Source organism: Camarhynchus parvulus, chromosome 9 (assembly GCF_901933205.1).
Source record: "Camarhynchus parvulus chromosome 9, STF_HiC, whole genome shotgun sequence".
Taxonomy (NCBI): Eukaryota; Metazoa; Chordata; class Aves; order Passeriformes; family Thraupidae; genus Camarhynchus; species Camarhynchus parvulus.
The window spans coordinates 10215344-10229236 of record NC_044579.1 but is presented as its reverse complement, the minus strand read 5'-3'; the positions used below and the strand labels follow the sequence as shown (position 1 = coordinate 10229236).

The 13893-nt window shown below is 42.2% G+C and overlaps 1 protein-coding gene across 11 annotated transcripts in view; it reads right to left on the bottom strand.

Moving 5' to 3' along the window:
• LPP (LIM domain containing preferred translocation partner in lipoma) overlaps window positions 1-13893 on the bottom strand; it is a 318899-nt gene that overhangs the window by 63176 nt on the left and 241830 nt on the right. For all 11 annotated transcript variants that reach the window (XM_030954778.1, XM_030954777.1, XM_030954781.1 and 8 more), the window contains one exon: window positions 6320-6443. In XM_030954778.1, the coding sequence (XP_030810638.1) occupies window positions 6320-6443 (124 nt within the window). The remainder of the gene's footprint in view (window positions 1-6319; window positions 6444-13893) is intronic.

Sequence of the window (13893 nt, the reverse complement as noted above, 5' to 3'; positions counted from 1 at the left end):
CAGAAGTGAGACTGAAGAAACAGGCTCTGAAAGCCATTTACCAAGATAATTAAAGCCCCTGGGGAGCAGAGGGAGGGTGACTCCCTTTGCGGCAGGCCACAACAGGGCTGCTGGATGTTGATGGTGCTGCACTGTGACCTCCGTGAGCAGAGGTTGCTCCCAGGCTTTGTAGCCTGTGTGCAAACGCTGCAATATGGCTTGAACATAAAAAAAATTACTTGAATGACAATGGAGAAAAGGGTCCCCATTATATGTATGTTCTTCCTGCTTTTGTGAGCGGTTACATAACAGAAAATTACTGTCAGCTCATCAGTTGCTGAAAGTCTAACCTACTATTTTCTGACCCAGATGTTGTTCAAATGAGGACAGACACCATCTTGCAGCAGAACCCCTGCCTTTAGACAAAAGACACATCACGTTACATGGCAAAATTACAGTGTAATTATGCTCTTGTAATAATAATATGCTTCTTTTAATGATAACCTTTTCAGAACAGACCTAAGAGTTTGGGCAAGATATGACAACTTTCAGTTTCTTTTTCTGGTTAAACTTCAGATGAAACCAAGTGGCTACTTCTGCCTTTTAGAGGCTGCTGATATGCCTGACCAAGACTGAAATGCAACACATATCATGTTCAATTTAGAGCCTCTAGAACTGTACAGTGCTCAGAGCCATGCCAAAGTAAACAAAGACAGCATGAACCAAAGGAAGTCATACCTGGACCATCCAGTGTGTTTCCTCAGCTGAACCTCCTATGACTCTACCACACTCGCTCCCATACCTGACTTCGACTGCTACCTCCTAACCCTTGTCCTGATCCTTAAGAAGTAAAATTAGGGAACACATTCAACACTGTTTGGATACCAGATCTCTGGTCCTACTGAAGGAATTTTAGCTTATGAATGGAAACCAAATGGAGATGCAAAGCCAGTGATAGGAAAGGTTGGCAGAGCTTTGGCAGATTCAATACTGGTGTCACTTATCATTCTTTAATCTTAACTGTGACATGACATCTCAAAGAACCATTGGAGATGAAGCCTTCTCCATGGGGGATGCACATATGCCTGCTGCTGCTAATAATCTCCAGCAAATTCAGTGAAAAGGAAAAAAATTAAGCTTGAAAAGGTAAAACAATCTGCCACAGGTCAAGATGTCAAGATGAGAAGTAGAAAAGAAAGTCAAGCCTCCTGTTCCTTGGCCTTGTTCTTCAACCCAATTCTGCACCATCTCTCCCATTGTCAAAGCCAGAGTACACAGAAAATACATATAAAAAACCTATATCTCCTGAATTATCAGCTCAAACTTAAATCATGATTCCTTTACTGCACAAACTGAGTATTTCCCACAGGATGATTTTGGCATTTCTCTTCTCCCCATGCATCCCTACAGCATGCTGGAATTAGAAAAGAAGACTGCTACATTATCCAATACGTGAAGCTGGTGGTTCCTTTGGTAGCTCTGAACATTTATGGTAAAACACCAGTGAGAGTTGCTTCCCACCAGTCAGGGAAACTGCTGTGGGGAGTGACTCAGCTGGGACACAGTCCAGAAGGCAACAGGAGATGAGGGGCCCCAATGGCACTTTTCCAGTCTTAATCAGCACTGTCTGCATGGTGATAGAGACTGATAAGCTGCCAGAAGTAATTTCTTTCTATAAGACTTGAAACAGTGGTCCAGAACAGTTGTGATCTCGTGTGTGTGTGTGTGTGTATTTGGTTGGGTTTTTTAAAATGCAGAATCAAGGGCTGTAATTTCCCATGGCGGCCAACAAACAATTTTGATAGTTTCATTTTAATCTCCTATAAGTATCCATTTCTCCTCCTTCAACCTTACCCAATTTCCACTCCACTAGGTATTATTTTTTCCAAACAAATCAGACATGCCTGTCTATAATAGCACATTTATCAACAGGGAGGGCTGTGATAGAGAGAAACTATCCCTACTGCACAGAGCATAAGACATTTGGGAATCCTTTCTAATAAAAAGGGATTTGATTAAAGACAGCCAACTACCACAGATCAGCAACTTAATCATCAGTAAAGAAGGAAGAGCAGCTTAGACTCAAAAGACTTTAATTTGCCGATCTGCCAAGGACTTCCCAGGAGTAGTCACTCCACAAGTTACTCCGGAATCTGGAAGGGGGTTGGAGGGGACATACACCAAGGATTAGGGTGCTTACACTTATTATAGTAGTTTGGTCTTAACAAAAGTTAGGCAGAATACCCAACATGCACATTTAACTCCTAAAAATTCACAAGAATTTAAAAAAAAATCCTTATGCCTAGTGATATTTCCATACTTAAGCATTGCCTTGCCAATGGCAGCTAGAGGATTTCCCAGTGACTGGATTGTGCTGCTGTGGTAAGTCCTGGAAAGACAAAGCTGCCAGCTATGATCTTGCTGCTTCCAAGCATCTCCAGCATGCTGCTCCTGGCTCCCACCACACTCCCAGGCTCCCCAGGAGGACAGTGTGATCCATGCCCTGCTGCCAGCTGTGAGCACTTGGGTGAGCAATCCCTGCCTAGAACCGTTCCCCCAACTCTGAAATCACTTTCAGTGGTTTCCACCTGGGAAGCTGCAGAGAGGTGCAGTAAGCACAGACTGGATGGAAGTGCTGGCTGCCCAGCTCCTCAGCTCAGCTCACTGGGTCTGCCAGACAGAATTTCCAGGGCAAAGAGACAACTTGAGTGACTACTACTCCTCTTCCTTCCCAAGGAACCTTCACCCTGCCCACTTCTGGGCAGATTCTGCTGACTACAGAACCCAGATGGCTTGACTGAAAACCAGAGATACAGTGAATGAACTTGCAGAAGGAAGTTGGTTACACAGAAGATCTCAGAGTATGGGCAGACCAAGTAAAATGACCTTTCTCCAGCCTGACAGTTCAAATGTAATTATTCCAACAAATTATTTTCATGACTTAATATAACGCCTTGCAGCTTTCTAGCAAGGTTAATTAGATTCTTCAATTCAAAACCTATCTGCTCTTAACCAACTTTTAATATGCTGAAATCCAGTTTTCTAAATTCAAACTAATAAAAGTGATTAGCTGACAGCTATCTGGTATGCTACAATTATCATGGCATTTAGACCTCAGGCATAAGATATTTAATGCAAATCAGAGTCAATGTCTCTGCCCATTTGTCCTTTTTGAGATTATTTGATCAATGTGCCATATGAATCCTGTACAGTCCACACTACCATGCTAAACAACTAAAGAACAAGGGCAGAGATATTGGTTGAGACAGTTAACCAAAGCTGAAAGACTCTTTTTCCCTCCCACACTTAATTTGTTCTTTCCACATGAGCACGAAGTTACTGAAGGCACTGGCTGACAGCTCAAGTAGAGATGAGTATTTAGCTCTGACATAGCCAGAATTAGTACAAAACTCCCGGCCTGCAGTGCCATATCAGAGAGCTTCATCCACTGTGACTCCAGAGACCTAGGGAGGGGCCTGGGCTGGAGCAAAGCTAGGAAGATGAGAGCAGCCTACCTCTTTCACTGATGCCTTAAGTTTTAGCTTTCATATTTTTTTGAGTCTGTACTGCCTTAGTGTGTGACTCCGAACTTTACATTGTTTGTTAGCAAGGTCTCTTCACAGTCTAGTCAGACAAAACAATTCTTTCCCAGCCTGAGAACCAAGGACACCACTGACAAGAAGTATAAACAACAGTGAATTGAGGAGAGCAATTTGGGAGGATGGTACCTCATAACCTGAAGCTTTAATTGGACAGTTGACCCCAATATGTAAATGAACCAAAACTTATAAAGGTGTGAAAACTTGTGACTGGTCATTCATCTTGCATCCATCTTGGGTCCATCTTGGGCAGAGCCACAGCTGGGCTCTGGTACTGTCCAAGGTGTATCCTTTGAAGGCCTTTTAATAAACACCTACTTTATTCCTTAAACTCTGTCTAGCCTCTGTTCCAGATCAGCCTCTTCAGGCATCAACTGTACCTAAGCATATGAAGCAGCTGTGCTCCAGCATTCTGTGTTTTGTTAGATAGAAATGCTCCCAGAAGGCGGTATGGGGCACAGCATGCTCAGGGAGCTGAGGAGATGTCCAGCCCAACACATGCTTCTTTGGCGCATCAGGAATGCCAAGGCTGGACATCACCTCAGACATGAACTTCAGCGGCACACAGTGCAACCAGAAGATCAGTCAGGTGTGGTTGGTAATTACACATGACCTGCCCAGGGTAGGATTAAGCTTCTTGTTTGATTTTTCCACCATGCATCATGCGTGATTATTCCATCTTTGATTATGCTACTGTTTATATAAATAACACTGGCAAAACTTCAGAGTGTTCTGAAGCCTCCTTTCCATTTTCCTTGTCTCCTGCTGAATTAAGAGCTAATGGCATGGCATTGGTCTGACATTGGTCTGATCTGATAGCCAAATTGATGACCTGAGAGACTTTATGTTCCCACCCTTTCAGCTATGCATCCCTTTTGGATGAAGAAACTTTGATGTACCACCCTCTCCAACAGAGCAGAGCAATCTTAGTCATACAATATTAGTCTGCAAAATCTGAGCTTTGCAGCTTCATAAATACAAGTGGTAAACAAAACTAAAACTTCACTTCAGGAAGCAATTTTCGAGCTGTGAGGAAAATTAATCACTAGAACAGCTTATCAGGGTAGGTGGTTGACTCACCATTGCTTGAAGTTTTTAAGATAAGATTAGATCCTTTTTTTTTTTTTTTTAAGTCATGATTCAATCATGTTCCTGGGAGAAACTGAGAGTAGGACATTAGGCAGTATAATGGCAAGCTCCTTTCTGACCTTGCCGCCTGTAAATCTTCTTTCTTTATCTGCCTACTTTCTTGGGCAAAAAGGAAAACAGAATGGGCTTTGGTCCATCAACCAACTCCTGCCACACAGTTCTGCTTTAAGAAAATTGCTGTAATCAGATCTCATGGTCCAGGGCTTCAGCCGTTTGCCTGAAGAGGGCAGGAGAAAGGTTTCCCCCTCTTTCCTGCCCAGCTAATGGCTAAATACATGTTATGTCTATTTGGTTGTAGTTTCATATTTAAAACATCACAGAGTGAACCCAAATGGCTACGGGCAAAGGCAGAAACACAGAAAATGCTCCCTGGCTATTTTCTATTCAGTTAGCCATTCCTGCTCACACCTCAGATTTGTGATAATCATCAATTCTGATGACTATCAGTGTTTACAGAGAAGACATTCTGGTTATTAGGGCACAGCCACAGAAGGTAGAAGGTACTGATAGAGAATTGGGACTGATACTAACCCCACCTACAAGGGCAATGTTTGTTTGATGAGAACATCTTAATCTTCTCATATTATCAGATCCTTGCCACTGCAAGATCCTTGCTTGTTAGTGAAACTGTGGTCCCACCCACTTTCTGATTAAACCAGATCACAAAAGTTTCTTTAAGCCAGAAATGTTTCAGTCCAACCAAACTCTATAGCAAATAGATCTGGGGGCAATATAAATGAATTTTTAATAAATGTTGAAATAAAGGAACATAAAGAACACAAAATGACTGGCCTACCCCAATCTTTAACTCTACAAACTACAGCAGTTTGTTTCATAATAACATTATTACCCAAGCCTGTAAGAACCTAAGCACACAGGCAGATCCATTGATCTCACCATCACCGAGTGCCCAAGACTCTTTGATTTCAATGCAGAGTTCAGAGGTCTTATCACCTATGTTTCATGCAAAGGCAAGATATAATTCTACACCTATAGATGCCTAAGACAATTATACTCTATACTACTTAAGAAGGAAATTAGATGCATATATTTTTCCAGGTAAGGAAGATGGCACCGTTATGAACCAATCAGTCCAGATTTGTCTTACTTGTATTTGGACCCAGTTCTGGGTCCCCATGTATAACCAACCTGATTGACTCAAAATGGATTTCCTTTTAAGCTGTGCCAGCACACAGAAAATGAAAATCCATGCCATGGAAGCAGAACACATTTACACTGCCAGATTTTTTTGCAGCTGCAATGAGAAGGGATGGGGCAGGCAGGCACGACAGCGATCGCACCTGAATTCAGACTGGTAGCCTGGAAGCTGGGGACAGATGGTGTGAAAATTAACCAGACACTGAAAAATTCAACTTTATATCCAGTAAGACTATAAACATACAGTGAGTGAGCATAAGATTTATGCTGAAATTACAGAGGAATTCCTATGGATGATTACACTTCCAGCCCAAGCATGGAAAGCACATCCATCAAAACGAGTGTCACTACATTACCAGTGCAGTTGTCAGGCCTCCCATTACTGAACCCAGTAAATACAGAAGAGGACCACGAACACTTGTGACATGGCTCACCAAAGTACTCATCAGATGGAGGATTCTCCATGTCATACAGCATTTTCTTGGTCAGATGTTCCAGCTCATCCTCAGGCCTGAAGGCAGGAGCGCTTGATGTAGGTCCAGAGCTTGGATACCCACTCTGAAAAAAAAAAAAAAAGAACAGCCTGTGATGTTGTATAAAAGCATTCACACAGAGTATGGGGCTATATTGGCTACTCAGTGTTGAACTTCATTCTTCATTCAGCGTTGAATTTTTTTTTAAGACATAAGGGATTCAAGCAAGTAAACACCTCACTTAATTCAATGAAAATGGACTCTGAAGAACATCTAGTGAAGTACTATATATTCTCCTAGAATGGGAAGTACCCTGTGCCTCATAATTAGATGTCTACTGGGCAGCACATAATAATAAACAAAGGAGAAGATTATTCCAAGAATAACTTGATACAAATGTTCTCCAAAATTGAAAAAGGCTTTGGAAGCATTTAAGTTCAGACTTGGTAAAAGTTTCCATCACTTAACAACACAACATAAATGATAATTCTCCAGTGGTAGAGTATATGGACAAAGACAGATGATCCCAAGCTGCTAGTTATGTTCTCTTCTTGTTTGTTTTGACACAAATCCTGCTGTTAACTGTAGTGAGATCAAGAACTGGTCACAGATTTTTAGTACTAGAGATACAAAGATTTCAATATGTGTGTAGAACCCGAGATCTCTTGGCCTTCATAAACTAACAGCTGCATACAGTATTTGCAGCCTGTCTCAGAGACTCTTCTCCCTGGAAAACACCAAAAGTATGGCATATTTTGAGAAGCACAGAAATAGTCTTGTGCCTAGAAGTTTCTTAGAAGAAGCTAAGTTTGGTGTCCATGAGGAGGAATTCAGTCATCTCAGGATTAAAAAATGCTGACACCAGCTCTCCTTGTGTGCACTGATTTCTTGAAAGACTTGCATATGAAAACTAATTTATTTATAAAACACATCATTTCAGTAAAGCAAGTGATTTTATTGATTAATTGCTGCCTACATCAAGGATTGGACCTTTGATATGAAACAAGGAAACATTTTTCCATGCTCCATAACTACTTAGATGGCAAGAAAATGTAAAATCACTGGAGAAACAATACATTGACCACTTCTAGGGACTACATCTGACATGATGAATCTTTATTGAGCCAGTGATGTTCAGCAGAGAACAGCAGCTTTAAAGCACTGCACTTCAAGAGAATTAACTATATACTTCCATGCTTTTTTCTTTCAGGCCAGAAGGAGATTTCAAATGAGACATCAATCAATGCAGAGAAGGTCTCAGAACGGCATTTTGTGATAATACTTCAATCACCCACTCCCAAAACCCAAACACATGCATGTTCCTGATCTCATCAGGAACATCCTTTTCTAGGGTCCATGCTAAGTCGCACCATCACTCTTCTCACTTGCTGGCCTCAGCAGGGGCCTGTGCTCCCTGGAAGGGCTGGGTTTGCTGTGCATGCATATTCAATGCAGCAGTTGCACCCACTGCCTGCCCAAAACCCACTCTGTAGCACAGTACCAGCAGTTCACGAGGGAGAGGGGTGGCATGGTCCCCTAGGGAAAAAAGTGTACCTGGAATAAGCTCCAGGCTGGATGAGTTTCCCTGAAGGGCTGTGCAAGGTCTGTTTGCCACACATTCAGCCTCTCTGACTGAGAACATAGATTGGACCTAACATACATTCAGGTTTTCCCACAGATGTTTTCTTTTTTTTGCTTATGAATTTTTTCTGAACAACATTTAAGGATTTTGTGCTTTCTCCAGGAATTCCAGTTGCCTAGCAATTGTCTTGAGCATCTGGAAATGCTGAACGTCCACATACAGAGCAGTAAACTTTTTTGTACAAATGCAACCGTGCTGATGTGTTTGGGTTACCACAACTTACTTTTGCACATGGGGAGGCAGGCAGTATGGTGACCTGCATTTGCCTTCTAAGTCATGTAAGTGTCATCTCTGTGGGATACATAATTTTGGTGTGGATAAGGCCATTCACATAACTAGAAGTTCCAGAAGAAAGGTATTTGACCCAGAACATCCAGACTCCCTTGGCCAGAGCTTTGTGGCTTTTTTAGAAGGGCTAGCCTACAACTACTTTATTAGAAATAATATATAGCATAATCCTAAAAGAAAAAAAAAAGTTTATTAGTAAGTCAATTAAAGTTGTCAAATGTAAGACATTTAATCTTGGAACAACCTGTTTTTTTCCCTTTGCTCTCTTGTTCCTAAGAGCCAATCACGAATCTTTCCTGAACATATATTTTAAGACAGCAAGTGCAGCCAAGGATTTATTAGCTTGAGAAATCATTCCAAGCTTCTTAAGGCTCTATTCCAGGTATTGTACCTATTTCAGTTTCCATGCAGAAAAGAATGACCTCTGCCATTCCATCAACAGAGACCCCTCTCCTAGACTTTGCATGGAGAAGACAGCATGGTCTGAAGCTGATGATGGCCCCCATCCCTGTATTTCCCATTAGTCATCACCAGCTGCCCATCTTCTGCTGGGCTCTGTCCACACATCATTTGAAACACTGCCTTTACCCTTGGGCCCTGCAATATAAACGGACAAAAACAGAAGGCACAAGCCCCAGTCTGTTCACAGAAAAGGGCAGTGAGATACATGGAGCTGAAGTGTTTTGTCCAGTATCACACGTGAGCTCTAAAGCAAAGACAAATCCTGCATCCAGGCTGCTGGGAGCCCTACACTTTCCAGCCTCACTCACTGGGGCTCACCCTGGCATTGCAGACCTACACTGAACACTCTGCAACCCAAAGCCACTGCACCTGCAGGCCACCTGCAGGCCACCACAGCCAGGCTTTGGCAGGAGGTGGGCGAAGCCTCTCCCTCATTTCCATGCTTTCCCATACCTCCCAGTTGGGGAGCCCTCCATAACTAATTCATAAGGGCTTGGATTAGGCCCTTTAAAATGAAAGACCAAAATCTGCAGATTTTCAGTTTTGTCTGACTCTCTCTGGTTTTGGAGGCCACACTGCCTCATACATAAAATAAATAGGCTGCTCGCGTATTTTATCTACATTGCACTTTTCCAAACCAGGCAGATTTCCTATCCAGTACCCAATGTCAGCAGAAATAACAAATACCAACCACAATGTTATGAGACACTTGGACTTATTTTGACTAAAATGCTATGCCTTTTTGACCAGCCTTTAAGTAGTGCTAGGCACATTTTTTTCCTCCTCCCATGGCACATGTTGACTACGTGCCTCCAGGAAAATGCATTTCATGCATATGAACATGCTGTTTGCTGGGACATGCACACACACAAACATAGAGAGGAAAGTGTATCCTTAGTCCAATATAAAATACTTGTTTCAGCAAAACAGTTTCCTTCCTCCTCCTTTGTTAGGTCAGGGTAAAAATATAACACTGGCTTTCCTTACAAAACAGAGTTGTGGTGTTGTTGTTTATATTAAACTTCCTTTATTTTCTCCCGATCTGTACAATAATCAAGACTGTCTAGAAATTCAATTTGCTGTCTGATCTACCAGTTAACTAACTTCATGCATTCTCTTTTCCCCATGCACATACCTCAATGCACACAAATATCCACATCCTTAGCTAGACACAGTTCAAAGAAAGAAACTGCATTGACTTGCAGACCCAAAGCACCACTCTGTCTGGCTAACCACAGAAGCATCAGGGATGATAAACTGACCCACAAAAATGGAAAAGAGCCCAGCAAAAAGCTGGCAGGAGGGACTATGCTATGGAAGCACAGGCACCTGAGTGCCTCCTTTGCTACTGAGATCAAAGACCAAGCAACTTCAGGGAAGAGAAGATTGCAGGAGCAGGCTCAGGAAGAAAAGAGGATTGCCTATCATGTGCAGATGCAAAAGCATTCCTAAATAAACACTGTCTTGCATACTTAGTTGGGATGTTAAGGAGAACACCAGCACTTCCAGGGTTAAGCCCTGTAGCAGAAAGTATCTTCATGCTACAAAGGAAGTGAGCTAATTGCTTGTGCCACTATCAAAATGCTGCAACAACATCTGGCTCATCTTCCTTATTAAAGTTCAGTTCCTGAAAAGCCAGGTCAAACGAAGCAGTCGTGTGGAATCACTGCATAATTATTTTGGTACACAAAGCTGATACTTGCTTCAGTGCTTCCCTGGCACATGTTTTCTACCCCAGACCTGTCTCAGATGTAAGGGCTGCCCAGAAAAGGAGCTCTGCAGTCAGTGTGGTGCATTTGCCAACACGAACCTTCCCCATTCCCACACAAATATTTACCCATATGGGTAAAAACTGCAGTGCGAAATCTGCAAAGACATCTGAAGATGATGCTGTGATGAATGCACCATCATTCAGGATACACTGTATGTGGTCATTTTTCTTGTCCATTTGCAAACACTGTAGAAGAAGCTTCTTCTCTCTGGGAGAAAATAACTTCAATTACGTGTTCCCAGTTACAGAAACGTGGAAATTATCTTCTTTTCAGAAGGTAGAATTAGCTGAATTTGGAACTGAAAAGCAGCCAGAAACATCTTTCACTGACAGTTACTTTCTCTTTACTTTTTTCCTCCTGTTTCAACTGCATAAAGTTAGTCCTTTCACTTCACTCACCACAACTAATCATCAGTTAAATAGTATTGCAGCATAATTTTTTGTTCAATGGTTTGACAAAGACCACATTTTTTAAGAATTTATTGACTATGCAAACCCATCACAAACTTTCAGAGCAAGAAATCCAGCATAGTGCCACATCTCTCAGGAGTTGTGCTCCCAAGGAAGTATCAAGACTGCCTAAAGCTGTAATTCAGTTTATAATTAAGGCCAACTCTTACAGAGGAGATGCATTAGAAAAAATATTTTAATTCTTGATTTATTCTCCCAGTGAAAGGTTACAGCTGCCAGAGTACATAAAGATTCCTGAAAAGAGGATTCTGCCTGGAATCCTTGCATCATGCACATTCCTGGGTTTATTCCTGGTCAGAGGATAGCTCATCAAGATCCCCTGAAGAAGCTGCCCTGCATGAGGAGATACCCACTGACAGCCAGTGCCCTCCAGCCCACACCAGAAGACCAAAATTTCAAGTGTTGGGCTGCCAGGAGAGAGGGCTCTTCTGGGACATGCCAGAGTGGTACAAGCCTCTGATTCCCTGGCTGCCTACCTGCCCTGCCCCCCCACAGCAAAACAGCAATCCAGAACGTGCAGTTCTGCCAGCAGAGCCCTCACTTGTTTAACACTGCCTGGCTTTGAAATAGGACAGTTTTGTAACTGCTTCAAAGCTCTAGAGGATATTTTTCTTTATTTTTAAACTTCATTATTGCAACTGTATCCTCACTTAACTATCCATGCACATTGCCTGTCCTAATCCTGCTAAGCTCTTAGTTTCAGTGATCTCTTGTGGCATTAAGCTACACAGAATTTGAGTAATAATAACAATAAAAGTATTTTCCTCTGTTTTAACTCCACAGATGGCAATTTTGTACAATTGTCTCTTTTTTTTAACACTGTGAAACTGGGATGCAATCAGGTAGAAGGGGAGGTATCATGTTGATAGTTTTAAAAGACAGTAGAGCCAGAATGCAAAATCTTGATAGAATTGAGACCTTTCCTGGACTTTTGGCTGCTCATACAGATGTCTATTTTGACTCACCAGAACAGAGCTTTTAGCTTACAGTCACAAACCCAAAATCTTGGTCTTTGTGTACTGATATGAATTCAACAGGCTCACCATACATGCACCCTAATTACTCTGTAAAATGGGTTTAGCAATACTTCTGTCTTAATTAATCAGTGCTGTGGAGCTGTTCAAGCCTCTACGACATAAGTGACTACACAGAGACAGAGCATTTTATTAACCATCAAGCATGGTAACAAAAGAACATCACTGTTTTGTCCTTGGATTGTTTTATGCTATTATATGTAAACAGACTAAGTAGCTTTTCTTGCTACTCTTCATATTCTCACTAATGTTTTGAATCTGGAAGGGCTGGTTATTTTTTCTAGGTATTATAAAAGCTGGATACTCTGTAAACACCACCATCTGCTTCTGGCTTCTGCACTGAGCATGACTGTGTTAAATGACACCTTCCACTGCTATTCTGGCGAGTCCTTGCTTCTGCTGGACACTATGGACTGTTTATATATTCAGAGTTAACAGCAGATGTGCAAGATTTTTATGGAGCAACACTGACCATTTCTCATTATAAAATACAAAGCAGTGGCTGGTTCTCCAAGTAATAAATATTTTACATGTTATCTCAGGAAACAGCAGATTTAAGCTATATTTCACATATAAAATACTACATTTTAATGTCCCATTGGTGCTTAAATGTATATACAGAAACAAATGCAGCAGTGCCTGATCTTGCCTGGGGCCTCTTGGCCCTATCATTACACAAATATGCTTTACTTGTCAAGGCTTATCTCATATGAAAAGGGGAGCAGGCTGTTTTGTTTTGTGTTTTTCCATTAACCCCACTTATTTTGGTAATAGACATTTTAGGCACTTTAAAAAAAAGCCAAGAATTCAACGAACAGCTGGACGGTACTACTGAGAGAGAGAATGAAGCACCATTATTATACCCATATGCAAATAAAGAGACTGTACCATTTTAGCTCTATGTTTTTGGCTGGAAGAGCTCAGTCTGCTCCATAAAATTGTATCAGGAGGTCCTATGCTTACTCGTCTATTTGTTTCAAGATCAAAGGCTTTATTCTGCTCCAAGCTGCTTGCCTTGCCACATCTCTCTGGGTTCAGAGTCAAGCATTCCCTTACTCCCATGGATCATCACCAGCAGTAAAGACCCTACAGGCTGCCTCTCAACTTCCCTCCTCTTCCCATCATAATACTGAGGGCTTCCAGGATGGCCTTCAAAGCACTAATTAATTAAGCATTATATTTACTGCTATCAACAGGTCAAAATCTGCATTTCAGAGTAGGAGCCATAAGCTTCCATAGGAGACGACAGTCTCACTGCTTTGATCACAAGCTGCATAGCAAACTGCTGTACAAGGGTTTGAATTCACTTCTTGACATCTTGGCTATAGATCCTGGGGTGCACAGTGCATCTAGGACTCCTTGTTTGGGCAGGTAATGAGCCTCAAGACCTGCACAAGGCTTCCTTGTGCCAGTCCAAGGTAGCACTACTGAAAGACATCAAGCTGTGGGGGGCTCCAGGGGCAGTGACTGGCACTCCAAGGGCTCACCATCTCACCACCAACCAAGCCATATTCCCATCTAATAGGACAAGCACAGAGGCAAACCTAATAAAAATGGAAATGCTTCAATATTCATACTGATGAAAAGAGATACATGTGCTGACACAGTATTCAACTCACTCAGATGATTCACTGCCACAATGAAATGACTGAAAGAAGCACCCTCTCTCCAAAGCCTACCCTTCCAGCACCACCTTCCCTCCAAAGCCTACCCTTCCAGCACCACCTTCTCTCCACAGCCTACCCTTCCAGAACCACCTACCCTCCAAAGTCTACCCTTCCAGCACCACCTTCTCTCCACAGCCTACCCTTCCAGCACCACCTTCTCTCCACAGCCTACCCTTCCAGCACCACCTTCTCTCCACAGC